The sequence below is a fragment of the Hemitrygon akajei genome, chromosome 10 (assembly GCF_048418815.1).
Source record: "Hemitrygon akajei chromosome 10, sHemAka1.3, whole genome shotgun sequence".
Classification (NCBI taxonomy): domain Eukaryota; kingdom Metazoa; phylum Chordata; class Chondrichthyes; order Myliobatiformes; family Dasyatidae; genus Hemitrygon; species Hemitrygon akajei.
In genome coordinates this window covers 147420272-147441725 of record NC_133133.1, presented here as the reverse complement: position 1 = coordinate 147441725, position 21454 = coordinate 147420272, and the positions used below count along the sequence as shown (strand labels likewise).

Here is a 21454-nt window from a genome sequence, read left to right as displayed (position 1 = left end):
ACCGCCACAGCAAGGACAGTCTGAAGATCCTCCGGAGTATGGGCCACAAGAGCACAGTCATCCGCATACTGCAGCTCCAGGACCCGTTCTCTATGGAGTTTGGTGGTTGCGTGGAGTCTCCTAATGTTAAAGAGGTTGCCATCTAATCTGATGTCCACTGTCACACCGCTGCTATCCTCAATCTCAGAAAAGGAGGCCTAAAAATTGCCCATTCAATCACCCACCTGAATGAATAAATACATAGATAAATACAGACTGCATAGTTCACAGAAAATAAGAATCCAGCAATGCAATGTTTAGTCAAGTATTTTTTTGAAAGTGTCACTTTTATATTAACTTTTACTTTTTTGTCATTGTCCTTACTTTTAAATTTTTTTACCCTAGTTTTGAAATTCACCTTCTGTCTAAGCCCTGTGCTTTGGAAGCATATCTTCCACTCTCTCTTCTTTTGGCCACCTGCCATTACATGGTTCTGCAATAATTCATTTGTTAATTAATTACCTGTGATATATCCTTGACAATTTTGCAGTGTAAAAGGCACAATATAAGCAGAAGCCATTTGCCAATATTTTGTTCACTTCAGAAGAGTCTGTCATTAGGCAAATTACACATACCTACACTGCACATTATTAAACACACACAAAGCATTAACACAAATTTAACTAGATAAATCTATATGTGCTTAATCTAAAGTTCAGAAAAATATCACTTTTCCCTAAATTGCTCTTGTAACTAGAAAAAATGTTTAATCTGTTTACCATCTATGACTTATGCATAATCAGATTCCTATCTAGCAAATGGGATGAGTGTCGATGGCTAAAATAGTCTGCATGAAAGCAGTCAATGAAAGAGCCCATTTTTGTGCTATACAACTCAATGACCGTAATACTTTAAACTCATTTTTGGGATCTTGCTTCAATTAAATAATTTAATTCTTAATATCATTAAGTTCCCTTTCTTGTTTCTTCTGAAAATACAGCAATAGTAACATTCATACCATACCAATTTAAAGAAAATCACAACTGCAGGGTGATGAAGAACAGTATTCACAATGTAATCCATAGCACACAACAGTAAATAACCTTTTTTTTTGCTCAAGACCTTTTTTAAATGAGGCTTTTCAACCAAATCAACACTAAAAGTAAAAACTGAAGGGGCAATTCTCCAAGGAGATAACCTGACACAAATTAATAAATTGTCAACAACAGAGTGACATTGGCTGAAATATCATGGTAAGCAATTAAGCCATCTTTACATTTGTCATTCAGCAATGATTCAGAAATCATATGCATTTTAAAAAAATGGATTACAAGAATAAACAAAATAATCAAGGCACTTAAACAAACCTCAAGCAATGATGATTTTATAATGTACTGAGATACACAAACAAGCTATCAATTAGAGTCCATTTGGTTGACCTCATGTGTAGGCATTTAATTTAAACCTGCACGGGTCATGGATAATGGCAACTTACTCCAATTTAATCATTGTGTCAGCTGACTAGAAATTAATTCAGAGCAACTGAGTACATGGAATAAATTTCTATCACACCAGGAAGTGAACAAATTTACAGCTTCTCTCATTTGCTTTTTTTCCTCTTTTAGTACAGATGTCTCTTTATTCATTACAATCTAGGAGGCTATTTTTCAAACTCTTCACTGATGGAAATATTGATCACAGATAATGAACCAGACTTCATTGATTGCAGTAGAGAATCTTTGGGTCACTTTAAACAAGTATTCAGAGAATTGCCTCCACCCTGCCCTCAGATTTACCTGGCCCATTTCCGACAGCTTCATTCCTTTTCTCGATCTCGCTGTCTCTATCTCTGGAGACAGCTTATCTACTAATGTCTATTATAAACTCATGGACTCTCAGAGATACCTGGACTGCACCTCTTCCCACCATGTTACTTGTAAAAACATGATTCCTCCTCTCAATTCCTCTGTCTTTGCTGCATCTGCTCTCAGGATGAGGCTTTTCATTTTAGAACAAAGGAGATATCCTCCTTCTTCAAAGAAAGAGGTTTCCCTTCCTCCATCAACATTACCCTCAACCACATCTCTTCCATTTCATGCATGGCTGATTTCAGACCATTCTCCCGCCACCCTACCAGGGATGGGGCTCCTTTTGTGCTCACCTACCACCCCATCAGCCTCCGCATCCAGCACATAATTCTCCGTAACTTCCGCCATCTCCACTGTGATCCCACCACCAAACACATCTTTCCCTTCCCCCTCCACTTTCCACAGGGATCGCTCCCTACATGACTCACTTGTCCATTCATCCCTCGCCACTGGTCTCCCTCCTGGCATTTATCCTTGCAAGTGGAACAAGTGCTACACCTTCCCCTACACCTCCTCCCTCACTACTATTCAGGACCCGAAAACTGTCTTTCCCAGTGACGCGACACTTCACTTGTGGGTCTGTTGGGGTCATACACTGTGTCTGGTGCAGCCTCCTGTATATCAGTGAAACCCAGTGTAGATTGGGAGACCGTTTCACTGAGCACTACTCACTGTCCACCCGAAGCAAGATCTCCCAGTGACCACCCATTTTAATTCCATTCCAATATGTCAATCCATGGCCACCTCTTCTGTCACAATGAGACCACACTCAGGTTGGAGGAACAGCACCTTATATTCCATTTGTGTAGCCTCCAACCTGATGGCATGAACATCAATTTCTTGATTTCTGGCAATGCCCCCCTCCCCTTCCCTCTCTTTCATCAGTCCCCATCCCCTTTTCCTTCCCTCACCTTGCCTGCCCATCGCCTCCCTCTGGTGCTCCTCACCCTTTTTCTTTCTTCCATGGCTTTCTGCCCTCACCTATCCAGCCCTGCACCGCTTTCACCAATCAACTTTCCGGCTATTTACTTCAACCCTCTCCCTCCTGGTTTCACCTATCACTTTGTGCTTCCCTCTCTCCCCTTCCCCACCTTTTAACTCTACTCCTCATCCTTTTTCCTCCAGTCCTGCCGAAGGGTCTCGGCCCAAAACAAACACTGTACCTTTTCTCCCCCACAGATGTTGCCTGGCCTGCAGAGTTCCTCCAGCATTTTGCGTGTGTTATTCACAGAAATGCTAAGGTTTCATTTAAAGGTATTTACAGTGTTTCAGTACTGCCTTTAACATAAAATTGTACTAGGCCCAGATGGGTGGAGGTAATAGTGGCACAAATGATGTCAAGTGAAGAGTAACTGACCAATAAAAATGATCAGAAAGCTTACGAGACTTCCAGCTCTGGAGTATAAATAGCAAGGAAGAACCTTATTTTAAGTGCATAAAATAGTAACTGGTTAAAAAAAGAAAATGGACACATATTACTCCAAAGACACAAAAGAATTTGAGCATTATTTCAAATGCAAAAAGTTAGGAACAGTGGGGACTTAAAATATTAGTGCAAGAAAAACACCCTGGCTCTTACAGCAAAATGATATCAACACTACTGGTGTTTGCCAGCATTACTTGGTTTGATTGACAGAGGTCTCAAAGTTTGCATGTATGCATATCCCTAAAGTCTTATCTGTGAATAGACAGCTTGTGCTGTTTGCAGCTCTTTTCAATCAAATCAAAAGGAAATTTATGATTGCAAGAAATTTTAGCAATTAATAAACTAGTCTCACTATCCAATACCCTAAAACTGTTGCACTTTATTACAAGTCCTGTAATTTTAATGTTATACTCACAAGCTAGTTATACATATTGTGTACACATTGTACTCCCTTCACATAAAAGTGAGGAGCATTAAAATAAAATAAATATTTATGATATTTCAGCTTCTGTTTAAATGGCATGCAAAGATTCTAATCTTTTTAGCACTTTGTGAATTTTTTTTTTAATTGGCTAAATATTGTTCTTTTTCTTTTCTGGTTTTGTGTCAGTCAGACATCTTTAATGTGATTTGAGCGATTCCAGAGTATCAATGGTAGTCTCACCACAGAGATTTTCTTTGAAATCAGCGATGAGTTTTGTTATTTTGCCAGACTGGTAACTCCACACCAACTGAAAGGATTTTGGGATACTGGCATTTACACCAATGTAAATATTTATACCAATATAGAGAGAGAATGTACAAAATGGCACTTCTATTGCTAATTCAGGTGTTTTGGACAATGAAACATTGATATAGGAGAAATTCATTCACGAGACGATAGGAGATTCCTTCATACAGAGGAAAAGAAAAAGTAGCTACTGTTAGCTTAATTAATAATCTAAACCTGAAACCTATAGATTTTTGATATTCAAGGGTGTTAAGGGATGGGGAAGTAAGATGTGTGGATATGGTTAAAAGGGTGATCAGCCTTCTTCTCATTGAATGGTAAATCAGGCTCAAAGAGCTCAATGTTTCTGTCCCCATCTCCCATTTTTACTTTGAATGAAAAAAGAAGTATGTCCTTGTGAAGATCATGGTGTAGGGGGAAAACTGTACATTAAGGAATGTAAGGATTATGAGACAAAACAAAAGGTTGTGCTCATCCAAGTGATTCTTATTTTGAATCCAGATTTTAAGTATGCTACTTATCAAAATGAACATCTTTTTTACCTGTTCTCTGCAATGGTAATCTATTGGGAATCTTATTTGTCGGAACAAAATTTATCTCTCCTTAATCACATCTTTCTGTCAGAACTTCCAGAGGGGCGTGCAACTTGAACTAGCCTTGTGACTCATTTCAGAGTTCACAAATTATTCTGCCAGTGGTTTAATATAAACACATTTTAAATAGGTCTCTGAATTTTCGCTGCACTACTAGCTGAAAAGTGGGTGGACTGACTCACTTACTTAGCAGTTTGCCAATCTGATGTAAATGAGTTACTGGTTCACAAACCATTTACTGAAGAAGATTGATGCATATTCTTTAAACTCATACCCAGTTAAAGTTCCTGAATTTTGTTCTTATTCAAAGAATTAGATTTACTTTACAGATATATATCAAGAGACAACGAAATTCAGATAACACAGACTTGAATCCTATATTTTGTAACTCTACCTTATTGAAATACTTACTAGGAACCCCCGACACAAGGCGTAACGGTCGTAGGACTCTGAATGCCCTTAGAGCTTTGACATCAAATCCAGTAGCTTTACCTCCAATTGGGTTAACTCCGTCTGATTTGGTTGCTTGCTCTAAAATAGCACTAAAAAGCCTACAAGGGAAAAAAAAAGGCATCTTTTATCAAGAACACAGTTGCACAAATGACCAATCCAATTTGCTTAGTTAGTCCGCTTTTGCCCTGTGATCTCCTCAGATAATTTAATCAATTATGGTCAGAAGGAAAGGTGCGCTTTCCTGAAGTGCCAGAAGCATTTCACTGAATTAACACAGGTGCATGACACCCAATTTGTGTTCAACAGGGCTCATAAAAAACAAGCAAGTAGATCATAACTGAGAAAAAATGTTACTTAAGTTGATTCTAAGGTAATGATTAGCTGCGGTACTACACAGACACCTCCGTACTTCTTCGTATATTGCCTCCTGATAACAAACAGGACATTTGTGAATGTCTCATCTAAAAGTTTGAATTCCTAACTGCAGCATTCACTCAGACTTGCTAGTCAATCTGAGCTTTATACTCGTGTTTCTGAAGTATGACTTGAAATCATAATCATCTGAGAGATTGTAGTTGAGAAATTGCTTTATTACATTTTAATGATGTAAAAACCGATCTGTCATCAAAGTATTTTTGAAGTACCATAAACAGTGCAGTTGGGTTCCTCTCTGTGATGCTGCAGCTGTGTCAGCTTCAACTATTTCAACAAGCTCCACTATGATTTATTGCAAGTTCTCAGTTACAGAATTTAGCCAAGCAGTATGACCTTGGCAGTAGTTGTTAACGGGACATATTACAATGCAAGCAGACTGCTTTCAACTTTTGAAGACAGATGCTGATTAACAAAACATAATGATGGTATAAGAATGTTCTCAAAGTCAGAAAAACCTGAACAAGCTGGTGAGGAATTGTTCCCCCAAAGACATATGTCTTTTTGTGTGAGGAGCATTGCAAACTGTCTAGTGCTACTAGCCAAGAATTTCTGACAAAACTTTTCCAGTATGGTCTCTATAATAAGTGAGTTAAGTAAGTATGGTTGATAAATGCTTAGTCTTTCTGGAAAGCCTTCAAAGTAGATAAGTCTCTGTGGACACATTTTGCTCTGTGAAGAAAAAGTCTGCTTGACTATGGAACTTGGGTGACTTCACCAAATTCAACTGAGCAGCAATCCGTAAGACGTAACAAAGATCAGCAGCTGCAACCTGGAAGGATTTGAAGCTAAGAAGCTGAAAATGATTGTGGACTGGAATTCCACAGGTAAATCAAGATAATCACACCTCTAATACTATATTTGAGTTCACAAGATGTGGATTTCAGTGCAGATAAAGAAAGGAGATTTAAAAAGCAAAATTTCAGGGAAATAGGTTCGTAAATCTGGTTGTTTTGAGACTTGCAGAATCTGGGCTCTCAGGTTAACTTTTGTGTGAAATGCTGAACAAATTAGCAAAGATTCAGGAGATCCAAAATCATGGTTATTTGATCAAGTGGCTCTTACAGACAGACTCTGGATGTTTTTATATATGTTGTTTTGTGGCAGCAGTACATTGCAATACAATGCTATTGACAATTGCATCCTCCAAATTTTCATTTCCATCGCAACATACAAGATGATTTATCAGTATCTTCAAATTCTTTGTAGTTCCTAACTTGTTGAAGTAGTGAAATTGTTTCATTTTTTACTACCGGATATCTCCGTGCCTGAATGCTTGAAACTGCAGTGAGCAAAACAGTTCAGAACTGAACAGCTGCTTGTTCCTCACCAACTATCAGTGACAAAAATCACTGCTTTTTGAACACAAACACATGCGGCTGATACCACTTAAAAACTGTTCACTCTAAGTACAGTGTAGCGTCTTATGGCCACAAAAATGTATGCTACTATCACTAGTTAGAACCTGTTTGGCAAATCTCCTGCCCCAGTTCAGAGGCATATTGTCCCAAGTAAACAAAGGGAATTCCGTCTACTTTGTCAATTAGTTTTTGTTCTTTAACAGTTGTACCAAGTAGGCAGCTGCCTGATTAACCAGTGGCCCAAGTAACTGGAATCCACTGTATATAAAAAAATTAAATTAAATAAGTGGTGAAAAAAAGAGCAAAAATAAAAAAAGTGAGGAAGAGTACATGGGCTCATTGTCCATTGAGAAATCTGATGGCAGTGGGGAAGAAGCTGTTCCTAAAAAGTTGAGTGTGTGTGTGTTCAGACACCTGTACCTTCTCCTTGATGGTAGCTATGAGGGCATGTCCTGGGTGATGGGATCCTTAATGATGGATGTCACCTTTTTTGAGGCATCGCCTTTTGAAGATGTCCTTGATGCTGGGGAGTCTAATACCCATGAATTTGCAACTTTCTGCAGCTCTTCTGATCCTGCGCAGTGGCCCCTCCATACTTGATGGTGACGCAACCAGTTAGAATGCTCTCGATGGTACATCTGTAGAAATTTACAAGAGTCTTGGTGACATACCAAATCTCTTCAAATTCCTAATGAAATATAGCAGCTGTTGTGCCTTCTTTGTAATTGCATCAATATGCTGAGCCCGGGATAAATCTTCAGAGATGGTGACAGCCAGCTGCCAGCTCCTGTGCTTGGTACCCACTAAGACGATGGACTGATACCGAAGCTTAGGCATACTCTGGGCTGCTCCAGGGTTTGGATCCAAGGACTCGTTTTGGTTCGAAATGTTGTTGCTTGCTTCTATTGTTCGCATGATTAGTGCTTTTTCCCTTTGCACATAGGGTGTGGGTCTTTATTTTTTTTATTGGGTTCTTCAGGGTTTCTTGCTTTGTGGCTGCCTGCAAGCAAACAAATCTCAAGATTGTATAATTTATACATTCTTTAATAATAAATGTACTTTGAACTTTGAACCCAGGAACTTGAAACTGCTCACCCTTTCCACTGTTGATTCCTCAACTGGCGTGTGTTCCCTTGACTTCCACTTCCTGAAATCCACAATCAATTCCTTGGTCTTTACTGATGTTGAGTACAATGTTGTTGTTGTGACACCACCTAACCAGCTGATCTATCTCACTTCTGCGTCGCCATCTGAAATTCTGCCAACAATAGTTGTGTCTATCCAATCAGTCATGGATGTAGACAGAATAAAGCAGTTGGCTAAGCTAACATCCTTGAGGTACACCAGTGTGTATTATCAGTGAGGAAGAGATATTATTTCCGATCTGCACTGACTGTCATCTCCTGAAGAGGAAGTTAATGATCCAGTTGCAGAGGAAGGTATGGAAGCCCAGATTTTGGAGTTAGTTGATTAGTACTTAGGGTATAATGGTGTTGAACATTGAGCTGTAATCAATAAACAGCAGTTGTCATAAGGTGGGCATTGATGGCAGACCCAAATGCAAGACACAGACATTGAAGTACTAGGAACAGGAGCAACATGTACAAACAAGCTGGAGGAACTCAGCAGGTCGGGCAGCATCTGTGGAAACGAGCAGTCAACGTTTCAGGCCAAGACCCTTCGTCAGGACTGAAGAGAGAGGGGGTAGGGGCCCCATAAAGAAGGTGGGGGGAGGGTGGGAAGGAGAAGACTGGTAGGTGCCGGGTGAAAAACCAATCAAAGGAAAGATCAAGGGGTGGGGGAGGGGAAGCAGGGAGGGGATAGGCAGGAAAGGTGAAGAAGGAATGTGAGGGGAAAGCACTGTGTAGTAGAAGAAGGCAGAATCATGAGAGAGGTGATAAGCAGCTGGATGAGGAGGCAGAGTGAAACTGGGATGGGGGAAGGGAGAGGGAGGGAAATACCAGAAGTTGGAGAATTCGATGTTCATGCCAACATTGTGTTTACTAGGAACCGGACTAGGTTTATTGAGATAGCAAGGTGAGTAAGGAAGAAACGACACTGGACATTGACACACGGGCCCTGACGAGACTAGGATACAGGGCCAGGGCTAGGACTAAGACTAGGAAAGCAGGACCAGGACAAGGAACTTGGAACTAGGTGCCTGGGCTAGGACTCTGAGCCAGAGACTGGACAGAGACCCGGAACCTGGGTCTTGACTTGGCTCGGACCCAGGATCTAGGCGAGGACAAGAAGAAGGCTACAGGACTGACGTGCTACAGGACTGGACGTGGCTAGGCACCAGAACTGGATGAGGACATGAAGCTCAGACTTGGACAGGGAACATAGTACTCCGGAACAGAGCTTGGACAAGGACCAGGAACCTAGGTCTTGGTTGGAACTAGGAACCTGGGTCTTGACTTGGAACCGGAACCCGGGTCTAGTCTAGGACAAGATGTGGCCACAGGTCATGGCGTGACTACAGGACAGGACGAGACACGTGGACAGGACGAGAATACAAAGCCCTGCCTTGGACAGGATGAGGTTCAAGGACTTGGCTTGGACAGGACGAGAGACTCCTGGACAGGACGAGGGAACTCCAGCACTGGGCTGAGTGAGGTATTCCCAGGCTGGGTGAGGAATCTCCAGCACAGGACAAGGCTCTTGAACTAGATTTAGCTCGGCTCTTGGGTACAGGGCCGGGACCCTTCCTAGGACGCGGGGCTGGGACCCCTTTCTTGGACACAGGGCCAGGATGCTTACTAGGACATAGGGTTGGGACGCTTCCTAGGATGCAAGGCCAGGATGACTGACGAGGTAAACTGCTGAGGATTCAGATGGGGACGGTCCAGCACAGGACAAAGAATCTCCAGCACCAGGGTAGGCAAGGCTTCAGGCGTAGGTTGCAAGCATGGCTTCAGAAGGAAGGGGAAGGGAACAGTCCAGCACCCAGGGGAAGCTGAATCCCGAAGCTACTTATGGAGCCAGCCCAAAATGAGAATCAGATGCCTCAATGAAGGCACCCAATGGAACCAGAGAAAACAGGAAAGCCTGGAATAAAGATCGATGGACTGGACCGTGAACCAGAACGCGGACTTCACCGACGGGACCATGACAGCCATCACCAAGGCCGAGTGGCGAGCCAGTGAGATTGCATTCACTGTAGACCTATTCTGGTGATAGGCAAATTGCAGCGAGTCCAGGTCCTTGCTTAGGCAGGAGTTGATTCTGGCCATGACCAACCTCTCAAAGCACTTCATCACAGTCGATATGAGTGCCACTGGGCGAAATTCATTGAGATAGCTCACCCTGCTCTTCTTGGACACATATGATTTTCGCCCTTTTGAAGCAGGTGGGAACCTCAACTGCAGCAGTGACAGATTGAAGAAGTGCTAGCACACTCCAGCTAGTTGGTTGCCATGGATTTTCAGTGCCTGACCAGGTATATCATCAGGGCCTAATGCCTTGTGAGGATTCACCCTCATGAAAGGTGTCCTGATGTTGGCCGCTGAAACAGAGATTACAAGGTCACCAGGTGCTGCACAGGTGTGGTTTTATTCTCCATTTCAAAGCGTGCATAAAACATCACAGCCATTTATGATGTTAGGTTTCATCTTGTAGGAAATGATGGTCTGCAGAGCTGATGTGCATGCGATTCCCTCTCTAACTTCAAGCGGAATTGTTTTCTCACTCTTAAAATAGCCTTCCATAGGTCACATCTGGAGTTCCTGTATAGTTTCGGATCACAGGTCTTGTATGCCATGGATCAAACCCTCAGCAGACTTCGAATGTCCAGGTTCACCCACGGCTTTTGGTTTGGGTATGTCCAGTATGTTCTCAAAGGCACACACTCATCCACACAGGTCTTGATGAAGACGGTGACAGCGTATTCATTCAGATTCAAAGATAAATCTCTAAAGATTGTCCAGTCCACTGACCCAAAACAGACCTGTAACTGCCCTTCTGCCTCCCTTCACCATACCTTCTTGGTCCTCACCATTGGTGCTGCAACCTTTAGTCTCTGCTAATACACTGGGAATAGAAGTACAGCCATGGGATCAGACTTTCCAAATTGCGGGTGTAGGGTGGCACAGTAAGCGTTCTTGATGGTGGTATAACAGTGGTCAAGTGCGATGGCTCCTCTGGTTCCACAGGTGATACGTTGTGCCAGTTGTTCAGAGACTTCTTCCAGCTGGCCAGGTTGAATTCCCTGGCAATGGTAGGGCATTTTACTAATCAGTCATGATCAAATGGAGGAGTAGACTTGATGAGCCAAATGTCCTAATTCTACTCCTATGTCTTACTGATTTATTTAGATCAGTACAAAAGTGTGAGCAGAAGAGCCTGTTTCTGTGCCATAGTAGCCCATGTTTTATTAAAGAAGAAAAGCCCAGAAAGTCACAAAGGGTAACAATGGGGGCAGAAAATTTTGAGTTAAATAGAACTGAGCACGGACGGAATTGCAAAAAAGTAACTCCAGAGTTCAGAGATGATCCAGGATGCTGGGAGCATCATAGTTCAGAGTTTCATGAAAGTGGTCAGGGAGGATGCAGTGAGGGGTTAGAAATATTGTGCAGGAATCCATTGTGGGCATTCCCCTTGAAAACAAGTATACCATTTTGGATACTGTTGGAGAAGGGGGAGATGACTATTCAAGGTGAGGCAGCAGTAGCAGCAAGGTCTGTTTCTGTGGCTCAGTACAGAAGGGTGAGGGCAGAAAGAAGTTCCGTGATAGGGAACTTTATAGTTACAGAGATGACAGGAGATTCTGTTTTGATAAAAAGGACTCCAGGATGGTGTGTTACATCCCTGGTGCCAGATTCAAGGATGTCTCTTGAGTGGTTGCAGTATATTCTCAGGGTGGAGGGTGAGCAGCTAAAAGTCATTGTGGATGTTGGTAGAAAAAGGGATGAATGAATATAGGGAGTCAGAAAAGTTCAAGAACAGGATCTTAAGTTACCTCTGGATTACTCCCTGTGCTACAAGCCAATGAGGATAAGCATAAGGAAACATAAGAAGATGGCAGATGAATGCGTGGCTGAAGAGTTGGTGCAGATGAAGAGATTCAGGTTTGTGGACCTTCGGAATCTCATTCTGGGACAGGGGTGACCTGTTCAAGAGGGATGGGTTGCATCTGTACTTGGGGCAGGGGAAACATTATCCTAGCAGGCATATTTTCCGATACTATTAGGGAAGGTTTAAACTCAATTGGCATGGGGATGGAATCCAAAGCCATCCCCATGAGTGAGGTAGATGGGAGGCTATGATTCAATGAAAGTAAGGTCAGTAGACAAGACAGGCAGCATCATGGCATGCAATGAGGAAAGGCTGTTGGATTAAATTGCAATTATTTCAATGCAAGGGACTTGACAGATGAACTTGGGCATGGATCACTATGTTGGACTGAGACATTATACTTGGTACAGAAAACGTGGTTCAAGGAGGGACAACGGGCAGCTAAAGTACTCGATCAGGGGTAGATAAATATTTCAGGGTAGAGTTGCTATAGGTAGGTTAAAGATGGAGGAAATTGAGAAAAGGAGTTGCATTTAATTAAGGAGAACATCATGGTAGTAGTTCAAGATGAAATTATTGAGGGATCATGCACTGAGGCTTTAAGGATGGAGCTGAGAAATAAGAAGGGAGTGATCACCTTGTTAGGTTTGTGCTACAAACCTCCTGATAGAAACAAGAATTAGTGGAGCAAATATATAGGGAGAATGCTGAAAATTACAAGAATAATAGCATTGTCATAGGAGGGGATTTTAACTTTCCTAATTTAGACTAGGATTGCCATAGTGTTCAGGAAAGTCTCCTCATGCAATATATTGAAGGCCCTATAAGGGAGAAGGGAAGTATGACCTATTCTTGAGAAACAGAGCAGAGCAAGTGACTGAAGCGTCATTGGGGGAACACTCTGAGACCAGTGATCAGCTTTTTTAGTTTTAAGTTTGTCGTAGGAAGATGCAAATCTGACCCAAATGTTCTAGATTTAGGCAAGGCAAATTTTGTATTAGGAACTTGCAAAAGTTGTTTGCAATAGGTTGCCTACAGGAAAAGGGACATCTGAAGTGAGAGGCTTTTAAATTGGGATATTGAGAGTTCAAAATCTGCATGTTCCTGTTAGTGTGAAGAGCAAGACTGGCAGGAGTGGACAACCCTGGGCATTGGGGGATACTGAGGCTCTAGTCAAGAAAAAGAAAACATGGCTCAGATACATGCAGGTGGGTTCAAGTGAATCCTCAGCAGGATATAGGGAATATAGGATATATCGTGGAAGTTGCATTAAGACAATGATAGCCTGGGACAGTTGTAGTCAAGTAAGATCTCTGTAGACACTCCTACTTACTAAAGATGTGTTAGACTCTGGCAGTGATCAAGCCAGATGAATGAGGCCTCTGTAGTGAGACTTTTCCAGAAAGGTCTTCCTAAAATATTGCTTCCCTTTACATAATAGAGAGTGCCTGAGACAGACAAGGTAACAGAAGGATGTGAAGTATCCCCAACAACTAAGGCTCTATTGCCTTTACGAACTTCAAATTATCATCTGCTTGAAATTTCAATTCACTTTAGCACCTCTGTTTTCAACTACTCTCTTTAACAGCTCTAATATGAATGGTGATTGATCTTGCAAGTAAGGAATTCAAACGTATACAATTTACAATGATTAATATCCATAATTGATAAGCCAATTCTTTTCTGTTCAGACATCAAAACAGTGTGGGTGACAAGCTCGTGCTGTTCTCCTTGTGCACATGTAAAATAGAAGAATGCTTGTGTCATACAAGTGTGTGTGTTCCAGGCACAGTTATTTCAGTTATTTTATTTTATTATTGGTGACAAAAGTTACTTCAACAGTTACTTGGAGGTTCCACCGAGATGACTAACCCCTGGCTTCATTATACAGGAGAAAAGAATCCAGCACCAATAGCCAAAATTCTCGTATTTGAGCAAGGGACTGAATCTGCTGCTGGAATGCCAATTTCATCCTGTGTAGAGTAGTTAAGGTATGTCACTTTAGTCACCAACATATGAAAGCTGCAGGTTTGAAAAACAGACAAGTTTGTTGTGGTCTGGGTTGCAGTCCCACATGAAGCACAAGGAAAATCAGTAATTGGAAAGACAGGGACTGATAAGGGATAGTCAACATGGCTTTATGCATGATAGATCGTGTCTAATTAATCTTATAGAGCTTTTGAGAAAGTTACCAGGAAAGTTGATGAAGGCAAGGCAGTGGATATTGTCTACATGGACTTTAGCAAGGCCTTCAACAAGGTCCCATATGGAAGGTTGGTCAAGAAATTACAGATGCTTGATATTCAAGATGAGGTAAACTGGCTTCGCAAGAGAAGTGGTAGTAGATGGTTGCCTCTCTGACTGGAAACCCGTGACTAGTGGTGTGCCGCAGGGATTAGTGCTGAGTCTGTTTTTGTTTGTCATCTACATCAATGATCTGGATGATATTGTGAACAGCTTTGGGCTCCTTATCTAGGAGAAGATGGGCTGGCATTGGAGAGGCTTCAGAGGAGGTTCACAAGGATGATTCTGGGAATGAAAGGGTTATCATATGCGGATCATTTGACAGCTCTGGGTCTGTACTCGCTGGAATTTAGATAGATGCGGGGGTGTGGTATCTTATTGAAACCTTTTGAATGTTGAAGGCATAGACAGAGTAGATGTGCAAAAAATGTTACCCATGGTGGAGGAGTCTAGGAGAAGAGCACACGGCCTCAGAATAGCAAGGCACCCATTTAAAACAGAGATGTGAAGACATTTCATTAGCCAGAGGGTGGTAAATTTGTGGAACTTGTTACTGCAGACAGCTGTACAGGCCAGCTCGTTGGGTCTATTTAAGGCAGAGCTCGACAGGTTCTGGATTTGCATCAAAGGTTACAGGGAAAAGGCCAGGGAGTGGGACTGAGGAGAGGAAAAGAGGATCAGCCATGGTTGAATGGTGGAACAGACTCGTTGGGCCAAATGCCCTAATTCTGCTCCTATGTCTTATGGTCTTATGATCAGTGTGGGTGACAGGGGCCTCTGCCATCTCTCTGTGCACAATAAAATAAGAAGGCTTGAGTCATAATAGTACGTGTGTTCTGGGCCCAGTTATTTTAGTTATTCACTATACTCAAGAAGGAAATCAGAATATCAAAAAGGGGTATGAGATAGCTTTGGAAACGAAGGCTGAGGAGCTTCTAAAGAAATTTTATGTGTGTATATAAAAATGGGGAAGAGTAACTAGGGAAAGCATAGGGCTCTATAAAGACCAAAATGGATACCATTGTGTGGAGCTACTTGAGATGGGCAAGATCATAGAACATAGAACAAAGAACATAGAATAGTACAGCACATTACAGGCCCTTCGGCCCACAATGTTGTGCTGACCCTCAAACCCTGCCTCCCATATAACCCTCCACCTTAAATTCCTCCATATACCTGTCTAGTAGTCTCTTAAATTTCACTAGTGTATCTGCCTCCATCACTGACTCAGGCAGTGCATTCCACGCACCAACCACTCTCTATCAACCTGTGAGGCAACTTTCAGGGATCTGTGGACATGTACCCACAGATCCCTCTGCTCCTCCACACTACCAAGTATCCTGCCATTTACTTTGTACTCTGCCTTGGAGTTTGTCCTTCCAAAGTGTACCACCTCACACTTCTCTGGGTTGAACTCCATCTGCCACTTCCCAGCCCACTTCTGCATCCTATCAATGTCTCTCTGCAATCTTCGACAATCCTCTACACTATCTACAACACCACCAACCTTTGTGTCATCTGCAAACTTGCCAACCCACCCTTCTATCCCCACATCCAGGTCGTTAATAAAAATCACAAAAAGTAGAGGTCCCAGAACAAATCCTTGTGGGACACCACTAATCACAACCCTCTAATCTGAATGTACTCCCTTCACCATGACCCTCTGCCTTCTGCAGGCAAGCCAATTCTGAATCCACCTGGCCAAACTTCCCTGGATCCCATGCCTTCTGACTTTCTGAATAAGCCTACCGTGTGGAACCTTGTCAAATGCCTTACTAAAATCCATGTAGATCACATCCACTGCACTACCCTCATCTATATGCCTGGTCACTTCCTCAAAGAACTCTATCAGGCTTGTTAGGCATGATCTGCCCTACACAAAGCCATGCTGACGGTCCCTGATCAGACCATGATTCTTTAAATGCCCATAGATCCTGTCTCTAAGAATCTTTTCCAACAGCTTTCCCACCACAGACATAAGGCTCACTGTCTATAATTACCTGAACTATCCCTACTACCTTTTTTGAACAAGGGGACAACATTCACCTCCCAATGAATCCTCAATGAATAATTCTCTTTATACTGTGAAGAAAGACATGAGGACTTCAGACCTTGAGATACTGAAAGGATAGGTCTTGAGGACAGTCTGCATTAGAGCAAAGGTGCTATTGAATGTCTTAAAGCATATGGAGGCAGATATATCTCCAGGACCTCATTAGGTACATCCAAGAACAATGTGGGAAGAGAAGAAATTGTGGAAGTTCTGGCTGTGATATATACACCATCATTAGCCATGGGTGAAGTCTTGGAAGATTGGATGATGGCTAATGTTGTGCCTTTATTTATTTAAAAAGGCTACAAAGAGAAACCTGGGAACAACAGATCAGCAAACCTATAATCTGATCATGAGGGATAAAGTATAAAAGCATTTAGAAATACAGGTTGATCATGGATAGCCAGCACAGCTTTGTGCTTGGGACATCATGTCTCATGAATTGGATTGCATTTTTGAAGTAACCAAGAAGGCTGACAAGGTAGGGTTGTAAATGTAGTCTATAAGAACTTTTGTAAGGCCTTTAATAAGGTTCTGTGTAGTAGGCTGCTTTGTAAAGTGGAATCCAGGGAGATCAAGTGAACTGGGTACAGAAATGGCTTGATAGTAGAAAGCGAAAGGTGATGGTGGAAGGGTACAGATTGGACTGCGGGCCTATGTCTGGTGGTGTTCCCCAGGGCTTGGTGCTAGGCCTACAGCCATTTGTAATCTATAGCAATGATTTATATGAGAATGTAAAAGGCATAATCAGTAAATTTGCAGATGTCACCAGAATAGGTGGTATCATTGACAATGAAGATAGCTATCAAGTTTTACAGAGACCATAGGATCAAGCAGCAGAATCAGGCATTTGGCCCGTCAAGTCTCCTCTGCCATTCAATCATGGCTGATTATTATTATTTCTCAATCTATTCTGCTTTCTCCCTATAACCTTACCAATCATGAATGTATGTCAATCTCTGCTTTAAATATACCCAATAACTTGTTCTCCACAGCCACCTGCTGTGGTGAATTGCACAGATTCACCACTCTCTGGCTAAATAAATTCCTCCTGATCTGTATTCTTAAGGGAGATCCTTTTATTCTGAGGCTCTGCTCTTTGGTCCTATACTCTCCCAATACTGGAAACGTCCTCTCCATGTTTACTCTATCCAATCCATTCAAAATTTATAGGGTTTCAATGAGATTCCTCCCCCATTCTTCTAAACTCCAGCAACTACAGGCCCAGAGCTATCAACCACTCCACATACGTTAACCTTTTCATGCATGGAATCATTTTCATAAACTTCCTCTGGACCCTCTTGAACACCAGCACATGCTTCCCAAAAGGAAGGCCTGAAACAGTTCACAATACTCCAAATGTGGCCTTATAAAGCCTAAGCATCACCTCTTTGCTTTTATATTTCAGTCCTCTTGAAATGAATGCTAACATTGCATTTGCATTCCTTGCTATTGACTCAACCTTTAGGGAATTCTGTAAAAGTTCTCCAAAGTCCCTTCGCACCTTTGATTTATGGATTCTCTCCCCATTTAGAAAACAGAATTCCTTCTACCAAACTGAGTGACCTTACATTTTCTCCCGCTGTACTTCATCTGCCGTTTCTTTGCCCATTCTCTTAACATGTACAAGACCATTTACAGATTCCCTGCTTCCTCAACACTACCTGCTCTTCCACCTGTCCTTAATCATCTGCAGACTTAGACACAAAGCTATTAATTCTGTTATCCAGACCATTAGCATGTAACGTGGAAAAGTAGTGGACCCAACATCGACCTCTGAGATACACCACTGTCACTGGCTGCCAACTAGTAAAGGTCCCTTTTATTTCCACTCTTTTCCTTCTGGTAGTCAGCCAATCCTCCATCTTTTCTGTAATACCACAGGCTTCCATCTTGTTTAGCAGCCTCATGATTTACAAAGGCCTTCTAGAAATCCCAGTAATCAACATCGACAGACTCTTGTTTGGTTTTTTTTGCTTGATACTTCCTCAAAAACCTCCATCAGATTTGGCAGGCAAGATCTCCCCTTAAGGAAACTATGCTGATTTCAGCCTATTTTATCATGAGCTTCCAAGTCCTCGCAAATCTCACCCTCAAGAGTGATCTTACTCAGCTGGGTAAATGAGTCTGTGAGTGTGAAATGTTGCATTTTAGAAAACAAATGAGAGTAGAACTGTCACAGTGATCCATGGACCCTATGGAGTGTTGAAGGTCAAAGGGATTTAGAAGTCCAAGTATATGGCTCCGCAAAAGTGGCAATGCAGGTAGATAGAGTAGAGAAGATGGCTTTTGGCACACTATAAAAGGTGGGATATTATGTTGCATTGTACAAGACGTTGGTGATGCCACACTGAAAATATTGTGTTCAGTTTTGATCACTCTGCTATAGGACAGATGCCATTAAACTGGAAAAGTATTGAGGTATTTGCAAAGACGTTGCCAAGACATGGGGACTGAGCTATGGAGAAAGGTTGAGCAGATTAGGACTTTTTTTATTGGAGTGTAGGAGAAAGAGTGGTGATCTTATAGAGTGTATAAAATTATGAGGTATAGAGTGAATGTACACTATCTTATTCCCAGTTCTGGGGAATCAAGAACTAGAGGGAATAGGTTTAAGGTGAGAGGGAAGAAATTTAATATGAAATTATGGGGCAACTTTTTCAGCCAGAATGTGGTTAGGATATGAAATAATTTCCCAGAAAAAGTGGTTGAGGCAGGTGCATTAACAACATTTAAAATGAACTTTGAAAGGTAAATGAATGTGAAAGGTTTAGAAGGATATGGGCCAAATGTGGGCAAATGGGACTATCTTTGATGGGAATCTTGGTCATCTTGGACCAGTTGGGTCAAAGGGCCTGTTTTTATGCTATATGACTCATCTGATACAAAAGCAGAAAATTAAGGAAACAGGTTGGCTGCCATGAAAAAACTTCAACATCTCTGGGTCAGAAGTGGAAGAAGAAATAAAAAAAATCTGAATACATTAGCAAAGATACAGATAGATTCTTAGAAACATAAGGCACCAAGGGCTATAGGGAATATAGTATTGAGATAGAGAATAGCCATGTGTTCATAAGCAGTGGAGATTGCTGGAAATGGCTTCAATTTGCAGCTTCTTTGATACCAATTTGTGGTCATCTGTCTTCACTTGATCTTTACCATCTCACAGACCTTTCCTTAGTTCACTCAGTCCCTCCCTTTACTCTGTAAAATTAAACATACCTATTTTCATATTTTCCCTTTTCTTAAAAGAGGCCAGTGACTTCAAATATACATTCTGCATTTCTCTCTACAGATGCTGTAAGATTGCTGAGTAATTCCAGCATCTTTGGTTTTATTTCAGATTTCAAGCATGCACTGAAGAGATGAGACTGGGGTTTATGTCATGACTGCACACAGATTTTCCTGGAATGCAATTGCAGCCCATTGTCCTACATTGTTTCTGACAAACCAGTCAATAGTCCTTTCATGTTATGATTGCAGAAATCCACTGAGCATACTTCCATCCACATGAAGTAGCTATCTAGAAATAACTTAAAATACCCCGACATACCTTAAATTCACTTTTTCTTAAGATGTTACACAGTACAATTTTTTTTTCAGTGAACCTAGTTAGTCTGAAGAAAACAAGTTCTAGTAAGTTTAAAAGAAAGATGGGAGCCAGAATATGATGTGTTTGAAGGGAGTGTTGGAAACAGATCCCAGAGAGCTTTAAAGAGAGTTTGAGAAATGGGGTCCAGGTGTGTTTGAAATGAGTGCAAGAAACAGAACACAGAATGATTGAAGGGAGAACAGGAAGCAGGGTCCTGGTAAAGGGAGTGTGAGGACCAGGGCTCTTCTGAGATTAGTGTTGGAAACAATGAACAGTGAGCTGGATGCTGAACAATCAGGATGTCCGTATGCCCCCTTCCTAATGCATCATGGAAGACAATTCATGTGCTCTACAGTAGAATCATCAGATGAATGGTGATACTGACATTGTATTCTCTGCATGTAGTTAGGGTACCTCATATACTCCTTTGACATTGGAGAGACCATTCAGCCCATTGTATCAATGTCAGCTCTCATAGTAATTACATTCCTGAATATTCCTTATAGTTACTCTCTCACACAGCCAAAACAACTCAACCCCAATTCTCTTACCACCTTCCTACCTCTAATGCAGCACTTTATAGAAACATATTTTGAGAGGCCATTGCAATTTCAATTCTCAGGGAAAATGTCATTCATAACTTGCAGCATCAAAATTTTATGGTTCAAATTCACAATGACCTCTTCACATGGGAGTCTTGACGTCCCTCACATGAAGAGATCATGTGGAAGTCCGCAAGTCTTTTCATTAAAGTGCAATAATCATCTTCCAACCTATCTAGTTTGAGTTGGTTCTGCCATTCTAACCATGCTCTATTTGTTCTCATTATACTCCACTCACTAAAACTAAGGGCAACCTATGGATTTAGTGCACATTTCTTCAAGAAGAGAGGACAGGAGGAAGAAGGATAGGAAAAGGTATGGGAGGGAGAGGGTGGAGGAATAGATTATTGGAGCAAGAGGAATGAAGGAGATGTGGCAGAGGGAAGGTGTAAGGGACAGGGAAGATAAGGAAAAGAGAGTATGGTGGAGGGAAAGGAAAGAGAAAGAAGGGAAAGGGTGTAGAAGGGAGAGGGAGGAAGCACAGTGGAATATGGGAGGAAAGGAAGGAGCTAGAGGCAGAAGGAGAGAAGAGGATAGAACAAGAAGGGCTCATGGATGGTGCAAATGGAAGAAGGAATAGACATACTATTCCTTCTGGGGCACCTGGGGCTCAGCAGCATAGGTCAATGGATATGATTAAATATTCCCATTTCAGCCTGATACAGCTGAGAATCACAACTGCTTCCAAGGTCTGTACAGTTAATAACTATGTCTTAATGTGATTGGATAAACTATCGCTGCTTAAAACGGACAGAAACAATACCAATTGTGGCCATACGTCTTGCCGAATTCCACATAGAAAAAGTGGCTGCAGGTCAGGGGTACAAGTGCACGTAAGGAAACGAGGTTTTAGACTCCCAATACCGACTACCTTTCTGTAAACATACAGCCTCTAGTAAATAAAACCAAAGATTTCAGAGCTAAGGTGCTGTATCAGAGGGACGTTGGGACATGTGCATCCTTTGTTTCACAGAATCCTGGTTAACCCCTTCCGTACCAGATGCAGCGATTCAGATTGACATGTTCACTATACACCATCAGAATAGGACTGTTAAGTCTCTCTAAAGCAGAGGTGGAGGTGTATGCCTCAATTCCTTGTACACAAATG

The 21454-nt window shown here is 41.8% G+C and overlaps 1 protein-coding gene across 9 annotated transcripts in view; it reads right to left on the bottom strand.

The window, feature by feature from the left end:
* The window catches only part of cacna1c (calcium channel, voltage-dependent, L type, alpha 1C subunit), a 737294-nt gene that overhangs the window by 372594 nt on the left and 343246 nt on the right, over nt 1-21454 (bottom strand). For all 9 annotated transcript variants that reach the window (XR_012100621.1, XM_073059289.1, XM_073059283.1 and 6 more), the window contains exon 5: nt 5008-5147. Coding sequence is in view for 8 of the 9 variants with exons in the window: in XM_073059289.1 (XP_072915390.1) it covers nt 5008-5147 (140 nt within the window). In the remaining variant the exon portion in view is untranslated. The remainder of the gene's footprint in view (nt 1-5007; nt 5148-21454) is intronic.